We start from the raw sequence: 11,817 nt of genomic DNA, 5'->3' as shown, positions 1-11,817 counted from the left end.
TTTTTTTTTTTTAAAGATTTTTATTTATTTATTTGATAGAGAGAGACACAGTGAGAGAGGGAACACAAGCAGGGGGAGTGGGAGAGGGAGAAGCAGGCACCCGCTGAGCAGGGAGCCTGATGCGGGACTCAATCCCTGGACCCTGGGATCATGACCTGAGCCAAAGGCAGTCGCTTAACGACTGAGCCACCCAGGTGCCCTAAGGAACGTTTTATATAGACACTGAATTATTGTAATCAAGACAATTTCATTTGGTTAAAAAAGCTTCCCACAAAGCAGTTCCTTTAACTGCAAATCAGAGAGAAAAAAAAATGAAGCATAGACTATTCTATTGGCTTAAACTGTATTCTCGAACTGTGCATTATTTATATATTTTTTAAAATATCCAATCAGGGCACCTGGGTGATTCAGTAGGTTAAGCATCTGCCTTCGGCTCAGGTCATGATCCTGGGGTCCTGGGATCGAGCCCCACCCACATAGGGCTCCCTGCTCAGCGGGGAGCCTGCTTCTCCCTCTCCTTCTCACTCTTCCTCTGTGCTCTCCCTCTCTCTCTCAAATAATAAAATCTTTAAAAAAAATAAAATATCCAATCATTCATTTTTACTACAAAAGGAAAGGACAACTTTTCAGGTGATAATACTAAGAGTTATGAGTACAGGCGAATGAGCTGGAAAGCGTGATAGCCATGGTCACACCACTTGCCCTTCTGTTCCTATAGCGCCCTGTGACATTGACCAGGGGAGTGTGCAGCCAGCTCTACAAAGGAGTAATTAGGCTCTCTGATACTTAACTCTGTGAAGGACCTACCAGGGCATTATGTACAAGTTTAAAATAATTTCCTCCTATTTCTGTTTCATTTGATTTTGGTCCGTGTTCAGCTGCAACTCTACTCTTCAAAGGTTCTGCTTCTTTCTTCAACTTTCCTACAGTCTTTTTTTTCAACTGCTCCCCTATCTCAGAACTCCTTGGCCAGATCGTCAAGCTCTTTCTCAGCCGTATTCCAAATGCTCAGCTACTTCTGCCTTCTCTGCCTCACATCGGATCCTGTCTAGTATGTGCGACACCTGTTTTATCTTCAGTATCTAGAAAAATAAAAATAGAAAAAAAGGAAAGAAAGGAAGGGAAAAGAAAAAGAGAAGAGAGAGAAAAGATGATATATTGTAGCTCCTCAAAATTCAGCTGGGACTAAGTCCATGTTGAGAGGGGGATCATTCATCACACACACACACACACACACCCTCAACACTACACACACACACCCTCAACATTACACACACACACACCCTCAACATTACCATAGTGATTTTTCTAACTCCTAGTCATAATTATGTTTTTGCCTGAGTATTCTTCATCTGAATAAGCTTAATTAGAAGTTTAGAATCTTCAATAAAATGTAATGTTGTTTTCATTTAAATGATTAGCCTCCATGTGTTTTGCTCATGCACAGGTGGAAAGAGTACCTGCTCACCCTTTTCCCCATACTCTGTCGATTCCTCTAGAATCCATCCCATACTGTAACATCTAGGCTTGGATTAAACAATACAATCAGGGAATGAAGTATGATTACACACATGCAAGCCCCACTCCGTAATTTTTTTTTTTTTTTTTTTTACTAAATTTCTCATTGACATGAGTTCACTTGGGAAACATTAGAAGACATGGCCTTTCAAAACTCGTCGAGAGAATGGTTCTAAGTGGATTATTATTTTTATGCTGTACTCACCGTCTTGGAGCACTTAACACTGAATTGCTGTCAGAATCCCTAAAATCGACATTTCATTAGGGCAAGCATGTACTTAAGTGGCCTCTGTTGTATTCCCAGCATCGGGGGCTGTGATCAGCACAGAGCAGGTAAGCAATATGTGGGTACAGAGCAGAGAAAGACTGTTTACATTGTTACCACTATATGCACTCAGGAGAGAATTCTCAAAAGAACTATTTTTGCTTTGTTTTGCTATTTTTACTGCCTTGAATCTAAATCAAACGATGATTCATGTTTCTACTGGTTGCTGGAAAACTTAGTTCAAATGTGTAGCCTGGTTCTAATAAGCTTTATGTGTGGAACCAACCCACCTCTTGCTTCAACCTTTTCCCTTATAACCTCATTCACCTTTTTAAAAAATTTTATGATTTTTTAAAATTAAAGAATATTAAAACAAGTGCAAAACAAGTTGGGGAATTGTTTTTAAAGTAGACAAATATGCAAACCAGCTTTGAAAGCAGAAGCTTTGTATTAATCTTCCTGTCTTTAATTAATTGTGAAGCCCTAAAAGTAATTTTGCATAGTAACTCAAATATGAGAATTCAGAAAGTATTAATACCTACCATAAATCTCCTTCATATTTGATATTTCCTAGTTAATTCAAAACAGTAACAGCATTTCAACATAAGAAATAGTAGCTTCTGGCTCCCATGTGTTCTATTTGTCCTATCTCCTGGCTATTCCATGGAAAAAAAAAAACTTTTGAAGTCTTTAAATTAAAGTCCACATCTTCGGCAAGGAGTGGGTGTAGGAAAATTTGTGCGTGTTGATGCCATGTGCTGGCTATACATAAAGCACAAGATAATTCATGCAAAATGACTCTACTAGACTCTTGTTAGAAAAGGAGACTCAAAAGAAAGCTTCATGGTTTTAAAGTCCTTTCAAAAAAAAGTTCTGAACTATATTAGCTTCATATGATTATGTAAGGAAAAATATAATTTCATAAAATGAAGACTTTAATCATATCAAAGCACCCAACTTCAGTTATCTCCCCGCCTAACTTCACCATTGTATAATGACTAACATCTGCTATTCCATGAATATAACTATTACCAATATGTTCCACTTAGGAAGATCGGCTGGATTTTCTGATTACTCAATAAGATAAGAATTTGGTTGTCTGCTTATTCCATAACTTTTATGAAAGAAAGTATCACACATTACCACAGACTTGTAAAAAAGTAATACTATATTCTTAGAATACTCCTTTGGGAAAGAACATTAAACTATATGTATCTCAGACTATAGATAACCTTCTCTAGCTGTCTAATTCTACTTCCTAGACCAAAAAGTATTATAAAAGTAACCCAAATATCCATCCCTCTAACTCAAAAGTACTAACATTCAAGCAGATACAAAGGGAAAAAAAAAAAAAAAAACCTCTTCTGGCAGTCTGGAATGGCTCCCTGAAACACTCTTACTTTTCTAAAAAGCACGGCAAACCACTAACTCAGCATTTGAGGCCTTGGGAGATTGAGTACTGGTTCTGAGAAATAAATCAGCAAGTTGTCTAAACATGCCCATGGCTTTCACTGAGGCCCCACCACAGCTAAACTCCAAGTTTAAGCAACAATAGAGAAAAATGCCCCCAAGTAGAAACAATCATATGTTGAAACATAAACCAAATCAACACAAATTAATGGCTACCAGCATACAACAATGGAAAATGTGGATAATCTTTAAAAAGAAAAAAATCATTGAATCTCAGGAATTTCTAATAAGCTCTTAATATTTGTTTTCAAATTTCTGCAGAACAAGTAGAATTAATACATTTTATTGTTTTGTATCCAATGCCTATGTAAGTAACAACGGTGATCACCTCTCTTCAGTATATGACCTTGAATTAAGGCTAAGTAAGCTTGTAAAGTACTTTTACAGAGTGAGTAAATACCTCAGGAGTTTTCAAAAAAAAATCTGTATCTATCACATAGGATTTAATTGAAATAAAACAAAGGTGAGCAAGTGTAGAGTGCATCTGGGCAGAGTGGACGTGAAGTCCAGGCAGTCATTTTAAATATAATCCCCAGAGAAATGGGCAGGAAAGAATGAGGAAGAAAAAAAAGAGAGAGAGAGAGAAGACAATCCATTAAGAGATCTGAGCACTCCCATTCAGATTTATATCAAGCTGAACATATAATTAGATTTATTCCTCTGAACAATGTGTGATTTGTCAACAGGAATGCCTGAATAAACTGCTGTACCCCCCACATTTACAGATGATGAATTTAGTGTGCAGCAGTATCGATCTGCATGGTCTTCTGATAACCAAAAAAATTAAATAAACTGAAATCCTGAGGGCTTCGAGGCTTGCTGGAATGCTCAAAAAGACAGAAAACAAGGCAAGCTGAACAGAAACATCTAAATGTAGGTGTTAGTTCTACGAAAAATAAAGGAATTCTGCTTAGTGAACACCTATTATGTGCCACATACTTTACTCAATGATATTTTAATCTTGACAACCATGTGATAAAGGCACTCTACTATTACACTTCCAGTGTAGACATGGGGTCTCAAAGAGAGTATATATAATCTGTGGCAGAACTGAGGTTTGAACCAGGTCTGTCTGACTCCAAAGTCCTTCTCTGCTTTCTTCTCTATGGTGTTGTTGAAATGGACTGAGCATATATCACTTGCTCTATGTTCACTCGGCACCACGAAGACTAATTGAAAAAATAAAATTTCAGAAGATGTAATTATTTTTTCTGCACATATGTCTCTCTCTTTATTCACCCTTTCATCTTCCTTTCAGCAAGCACTTGTTTGGCTTATTTATTTTACTCAATTAACACCGTTGGCCAAAATAATCAGCAGTTTTGACAACATGTATCCACAGCTTTGGCTTACTGAAAGGACTATGCGGAAAGAACACAAAATGACAGAAATATTCTTTAATGGGCCCCAAAAAAGAACCGTTTAAGTTACATGTTGCAAATGGTCTTTTGGAAGGACATGACATTTCTTGTTGACATAGCTCGTATAAATCTCTCAGGTCATCAGAAAATGGCAGTAAAACATAGCAGGCATTTACTGGCACAGGTAACCCACGCCTAACAGTTTACAACCACAGAGTGGCCAAGGGAAGTTCCAATAACTGATTACCTGACATGCGGTAGAGGCAGTGAGTGCTTTTGTAAGAATAGGACTTCCGAGCTTGGCTACTCCTTGAGATTGATGGGATCTGAAATAAATGAATGATCCTACAAAAAAAAAAAAAAGTAAAAGTCACACAGATACTGTTGTACATTTAGCAGTTCTTTGCTCTAACATCTTATCCTTGCACACTATCAACTGTCAATCACCTCAAGAAAATTACACGTTTTACTTATTTACCATTTAGCCCTGTAGATGACCAAGTTTTTCATATGCATAACATTAAATATCTAAAATAAAATCCAGGGGTGCCTGGGTGGCTCAGTCGTTAAGTGTCTGCCTTTGGCTCGGGTCATGATCTCAGGACCCTGGGATCGAGCCCCGCTTTGGTCGGGAAGCCTGCTTCTCCCTCTCCCGCTCCCCCTGCTTGTGTTCCCTCTCTCCCCGTGTGTCTCTGTCAAATAAATAAATAAAATCTTAAAAAAAAAAATCCAATTGATAAAAACAAGCTCTTGATCCAAATCCCCTAAACAAACATGTTTATAGGCTTAACTGGTATCATAAATAGAGTCTGAAATCAAATTAAAGGAAGCTTCTAAGCTTACAATTAGATAGTCAACACACCCTTATGAAATTCTCCTGAGAACATTGTTTTTAAGTTTCTTCACAAAATACTGAAGGATGCGAGGCTGTGGAATGAGTTGGGTTTCTCCCGGGGCTTACATGTTTGACATTGTCTGTGCTAGTGGGGATGAAAGCTTAATTAAAGATCTAATCTGAGTGTTAACAAAATAACTGCTTTTAGATTTTAACTACAGTGGATGCGCTCATGGCAAAAGTACAGGGGGATAACATCTCTTTTGCAGCTCAAAAGATCACACATTCCTGAACTGCTGTCAGGGGTAGCTTCATTGAATACTGAAAATTTACAAGGAAGGTGACGCAGAACAATGTCAAGGTCTGATCCCGCCCTTTTATAATCACGAAGTGCTGGGCAACTAGGAAAATGGACAATTTTGACTGAAAAATACCATATTCAAAAGGTGATTTTCCTAGATATAGGTCAAGGCTGACTACATGGAAAGGAAAGGATTTCAGAATTAAAATGTATTATTTTATAGCTACCACCACGTGTTTAACCAAACAACCAAGGTTGCAAATCAGCAGTATCATCTCTGACTGAGAAAAACAGAACTAGTTTATATGGACTTTTTTTTTTTTTTTAAGTAGGCTCCACACCCAATGTGGGACTTGAACTCATAACCCTGAGACCAAGAGTCACATGCTCCACTGACTGGAGCCAGCCAGGCACCCCTATATGGGCTTTAACATCCCAAAACTAACAGGGCAGAATAAAAGCTATTATTCCCTAATTTCAAACCAAGAATGATAGAAACTATATAAGCTCATTAAATTGTTTCACCTATGAAAGAATAGCATAGGAAAAGAGGATTTTGAAAAAATTATTCCAGCTTAAAAATCCTTAGGTTCAACTAAAATTCAATTGAATACTTTTAAAATACTAATCAGAATTCTACAAATTAACAAATATTCAAAGATCCTAGTCCCCTGGTAATTTAAAAACAATATATACAATTTCAAACAAGCAGTCAATAAAGGATGGGACATATAAACTAAAACTCCAAATTCTAAAAGGAGCAAAAGATTTAAATCAATTCGGTATACCACAAAAATGACTGGAAAAGTGATTTAAAAAAATCTACTGGAAATAAATAAAACTCAATCCACGGTTGAGTTTTATTTAGTTTTTAAGAAATACTTGTAACATTATTCAAGGGACCTTAAGTCTTAGAGGAATATGGAGAACTCCCTGACTCATTTTACATTGCCAGATATCTCTAATCTAAAAGTTACAGAAATAGGAAAATAAAAAATAAACTGCAATGTCACTCATGATCATAGATATAAAATGGTAATTAAAAAGTTATCAATTGCATTTGAAATCCTTATCAAAAAAATTATATATCCTGATCAATCTGAGCTTTCCATGAATGGAAGCTGAGTTTAATTTAGCTGCTCTATCAACACAGTCAATCAGATTAACAAATTACAAGGTAGAGTCAGACTCAGATCAACAAATATTGAGAAGACTGTGGAAAAAACAGCCATTGCCAATAAAAAGAAATCTTAAGAAAATATTAAAAGTAAACAATTAAATACAGACTAATGATCAACCCCAAAATAAATATCCTAAATGGCAAACAACAAAACTGTTTTAATTAAAATGAGAAACTAGAGATTTCTATCATTATTAATCGCAGATAATATTACCTTAGACCAACATTATCTTATAGGCCTAGTGAATGTAAAAGTCAAGAAAATAATATACTCAGTAGAAACTAGAAAATAGAGATAGAGTTCTCATGTTTTGCCAATAATACAATCATAAAAGTAGAAAATCCCAAAGCTTCTATTTTTAAATAATGACAAGTATTAATAAGAGAATTTGGTAAGGTAAGTGGAAACAAAGAAATGTTATTAAGTTATTTTTTAACTTTAACCCTCTGATTAAATAGAAAGATATATTTTTAGATGGAAAGATATTATAAAAATATTTAGTGAAAATTTATTTGAAAGCTAAATAAAATCCTAAGAGAACTTTAAAGAGTTAGAAAACGAATAATACAGACTAATATTTATAAGAGCAGGGTAAACAGAATCTGAACTCTGAGCCTAGACCCAAGGACTTCTAGAAAAATGTCTCTGGATTTACCTTCTTATAAGTCTGCTGTGCAGAATGTACTTAGTTAAGAGAACTACAGAATCATAGTATATCAAGGAGATGGTTCCTGGTAATCCAAATTGTTCATATTGCAAAACTCCTGTACACCCACACACCCCAGAGGGGCAACATGACTAACACAGTATAAGAATTAAAAAAAAGAGGGGGTCAGCCTCCATGCATTACACTGTCCATGCCAGCCTCAACCTCATCTTTTATGAAGCATGCACCTGCTTTTAATGCAATGGTTTAGGAGGGACTCCTTACATGATGTGAAAACATTAGAGACCAGACCTTATAATGAATATAGATACAAATATCATAAATCAATATTACCATCTAGAATAAAAAATCATGCATAAATAAACAAAACCAACCAAATGAGATTTGGTTCATGAACGAGAAGGTGATTTAATATTTGAAAAATTCACCTTATGAACAAACAAAAAATATGATGATGATATGATGATACTAAAAAAAAATCTGACAAATTTTAACATAGATTCATATATATATGTGTGTGTGTGTATACACACACACACAAAACCATGTTATGAATAGAAGGGAACATCTTTATCTAATAAAGCAAAACAATCTTTCAGCAAATATAGTACCTAAGGTTGAATTGTTGACAATTTTCTTCTGAAATAAGAACAAGAGAAGTAGAGCAGCTATCACCAGTTATATTCAACATTTTTCCAGAGTTACTAGCCAGTGCAATGAAAAAACAGAAGGCTTAAGATTTAGAAAAAAGGAAATAAAATTGTCATTATTTGCAGAGAAAATAATTGTGAACCTAGAAAATAAAATAAATATATATATATACACACACACACATGTATATACTCTTAGCTATAATAAAAAAAATTAGCAAGGTCATTAGATACAAGGTCAACATTTAAAAATATAATTGCATTTCTATATACCAGCAACAACCAAAAGTTTTTAAAATATAACTTATAATAGCTGCAAACATATCAAAAACCTAAAAAAAATTAGCAAAATATTTTTAAAATCTATACGCTAAAAGCTTCAGAATATTATTTAGAGAAAATAAAGATGATCTAAGTTGACTGAGAAATTAGAAACATTTGAAAAGAGCATTTTTCAATAAAATACAAATAAAGGTTACAAATAAGCAATCATTTTATACCCACAAATTAGAAGAATTTAAGAGAATATAATGCATATTGCTGACAGACAAATGGAAAAAAGCAATCCTATTTTGCCAATGGAATTTTAAGTATTAAGATTTTGGGGGAGGGCGCCTGGGTGGCTCAGTTGGTTAAGCGACTGCCTTTGGCTCAGGTCATGATCCTGGAGTCCCTGGATCGAGTCCCACATCGGGCTCCCTGCTCGGCAGGGAGTCTGCTTTGCCCTCTGACCTTATCCCCTCTCATGTGTTCTCTCTCATTCTCTCTCTCTCAAAATAAATAAATAAAAAATCTTTAAAAAAAAAAAAAAGATTTTGGGGGAAAGTACATCTTTCTGTAAAAATATAGTAGTCTCACTCACAGTTATTTATTGCATAGAATTGAAAGCGTCCTATATAAGAAAATGTGTAGAAGAATGGATTTCGCAGCATTGTCATGATATTGTCACTCAATAGGAGGACAGCTAGATACATTCTGGCATATCCAGACCAAAGAAATGAAGCAAACTAACAGAAAAATTAGGCTTCTTCTACTTCTAGGCAAGGTTGAGATCAGGGACAAGATTTAGTCTTCCTGAACTAGCAAACACACACACACACACACACAATGCGTTAGACAATGGTTTATGTAGAACAATGAGAATATAAGATCACGGGTTAATGATCCCTAAGAGAGGGAAAACAAATGAGCTAAGCCATACAATTTCCCCAGCTTACTGCCTAAACAGAGTTTCTGGCCGCCATGTAGGAAGGTGGGAGCCAGAAGGAGACTCAAGTGCCTCGAGTTCATTCCAAGAGGACGGAGCTGCAAAGGTAGAGCTCCAGACATGTGCAGTCTCCCCCTCCTGCAAATCTCCACCTGACTACTGACCAGTACATGGACGTGAGGAAACTACCTGAGGCTGTACCTTAAACTTCCGAAAGGGGCCACTTTCTGACCAGAGACTCCAAAGGCTACATACTGTAGGATCCAATTATAGGACACTGTGGAAAAGGAAAAACTATAGGGACAGAAATCAGATCAGTGGATGCTGGTGGCTGGAAATGAGATGGGTATTGACTGCAAAGCAGTATTGATTTAGGGGGAGAATGGAATTCTTTTATATCCTGAGTTTTCTGACGGTTACACAATTATATATGTTTGTTCAAACTCAGTGAATTGTACACCAAAAAGGTTGAATTTTACTGCATTTAAATTATACTTTAACAGATGGGCAACCCCCTCAGAACCCTGGCTGGATTGCCATGGACGGCAGGGTCCCTAATACTGGCGGAGGCAGTCTGCACCATCATAACTATAATGGCCCTCCCATAATAAACCCTTCCGAGTGGCCACACCACTAATAAATATGTATGTATGTGTATATATATGCATGTGCACATACATACATATGTATATGTGTATATATGTATGTGTATATGTATATATATACATATGTATGCACGGGTATATATATATGTACAAATATATATATATTTAACAGAAAAAATAAAATTCAAAATGACTATAATTGATGACTTGGAGGGATTGCCATGAGCTATCTTTAGTAAAGGAAATAAGATACGGTAGTTACAATAGGATCCCATTTTTTGGCAAAATAAACAATCGCCAGAATACTTACAACCTTGAATGTATACATATCAATTATGTACATATATGTATACATGAGTGTAGATAAAAATAGATAAACATGAGTTGCCTGTTTGGATGTTTAATAGGGTAACAACTAGGAACTGGAAAATAAAAACCAACCAAAGAAGGGAGGTAGGAAAATCAAGGTTTTACCCTAAAAAGAAAAGCTACATAATGTCAAGCGGTTCATCCTTCATGTAAAATTAACATATAGGAGTGTGTATATATGAGAAAAAATACTGGAGATTAAACAGTTTTTTAAAATGCTGCAACCCACAAACACATAGGTCTAGGAATATAATAGGCTGTATGCAAGTGCATGGTCTTAGATGCGGGAACCGGGCGACTGAGCCTGCTGCCTTCCCCCAGAAACTCCCATTTCACTTCTCCTTGCTCTTCCTGGTACTGACTTTTTCTCCTCCTCATTTGGGATGTAAGACTACTAGTGATCATCTTAAAGTCAGAATGACAATCATAGGTAAAGAAGAACAGACTTAATAGCTGAGGGACTCCTTGATTTGCCCTTTCCTGAGAGAATGCCTGTAACTTCTTTGCCGCTTTCACTTTCAATTAGAACAGCTACCCGCAGTTCTATCAGTTTATTGTTATCTGTGAGCATTGTTTAGATCCCAGAAAAAGAAAAATGGGTCCTTCAATAATTAACAAAGGAGACCTTTTAGAATCTCTTTTTGGTATAAATCATAATTAAGTGGTAATTACACGATGTCTAAAGATTACTTATAAATGTTTTCTTATTGTCACAGCCCTGTAGTATTCCTAGTTTTCTAACTAGAACGAACGGACACCAGATAGCTATTCACATTTAGTGGGCTTTTACTGTATGACAGGTATTACTTCATTTAATCCTCGTAATAATTTTACTTGAAAGATATTTTGATTTTCCCTATTTTCTAGCTGAAAAAAGAAAATGAGGCACAAAGGCATTTAGCTAATTTGTGCAGTGTCAACAACATCCTGACTTACCCCTGAGCAACCAGGGCTCTCTGTCACCCTGCTATACGAGAGGTCACCTAAGGCCACCCCACACACCATGTGAGGAGCTTATGAGTAGAAAAGAGTCACACTGCAAGCACCATTTAGCCCAAGACAGAGCTCCACGCCTCCTGAAACAGCAAGCCCATCTCCCCCAGAGACCCAGGCACAGAGCCAGACTGAACATGCCAATAGGCGAGCCCGCAATAAAGATGGCCCTAGGCCTCAGTGTGTCTCACCCTTCCCAGATAGCTCTTAAAGCTTCCTAACTACAGCCTTCTATCCTCTACCCCCAGCCAAGCCAAGTCCCAGCCTCTGAAACACCACGGAGCTTCCTTTAAAGGGTAATCAACAGGCCATTCAGTGTTACAGAAAAGTGTTGCATCTCAGCCTTTTAGAACAAAACTAATGGGTCACGTGCTTTCATAGACTGAATGGTCACC

At 36.4% G+C, this 11,817-nt stretch overlaps 1 protein-coding gene across 1 annotated transcript in view; it reads right to left on the bottom strand.

Moving 5' to 3' along the window:
* LOC145721356 (MAM and LDL-receptor class A domain-containing protein 1-like) overlaps positions 1–11,817 on the bottom strand; it is a 107,327-nt gene that overhangs the window by 63,690 nt on the left and 31,820 nt on the right. Inside the window, exon 7 of the mRNA XM_081818906.1 lies at positions 4,862–4,959. Within this exon, the coding sequence (XP_081675032.1) occupies positions 4,862–4,959 (98 nt within the window). The remainder of the gene's footprint in view (positions 1–4,861; positions 4,960–11,817) is intronic.

This window comes from Leptonychotes weddellii, chromosome 5 (assembly GCF_054177405.1).
Source record: "Leptonychotes weddellii isolate Sample4059 chromosome 5, ASM5417740v2, whole genome shotgun sequence".
Taxonomy (NCBI): Eukaryota; Metazoa; Chordata; class Mammalia; order Carnivora; family Phocidae; genus Leptonychotes; species Leptonychotes weddellii.
This window is presented reverse-complemented; position numbering and strand designations above follow the sequence as displayed.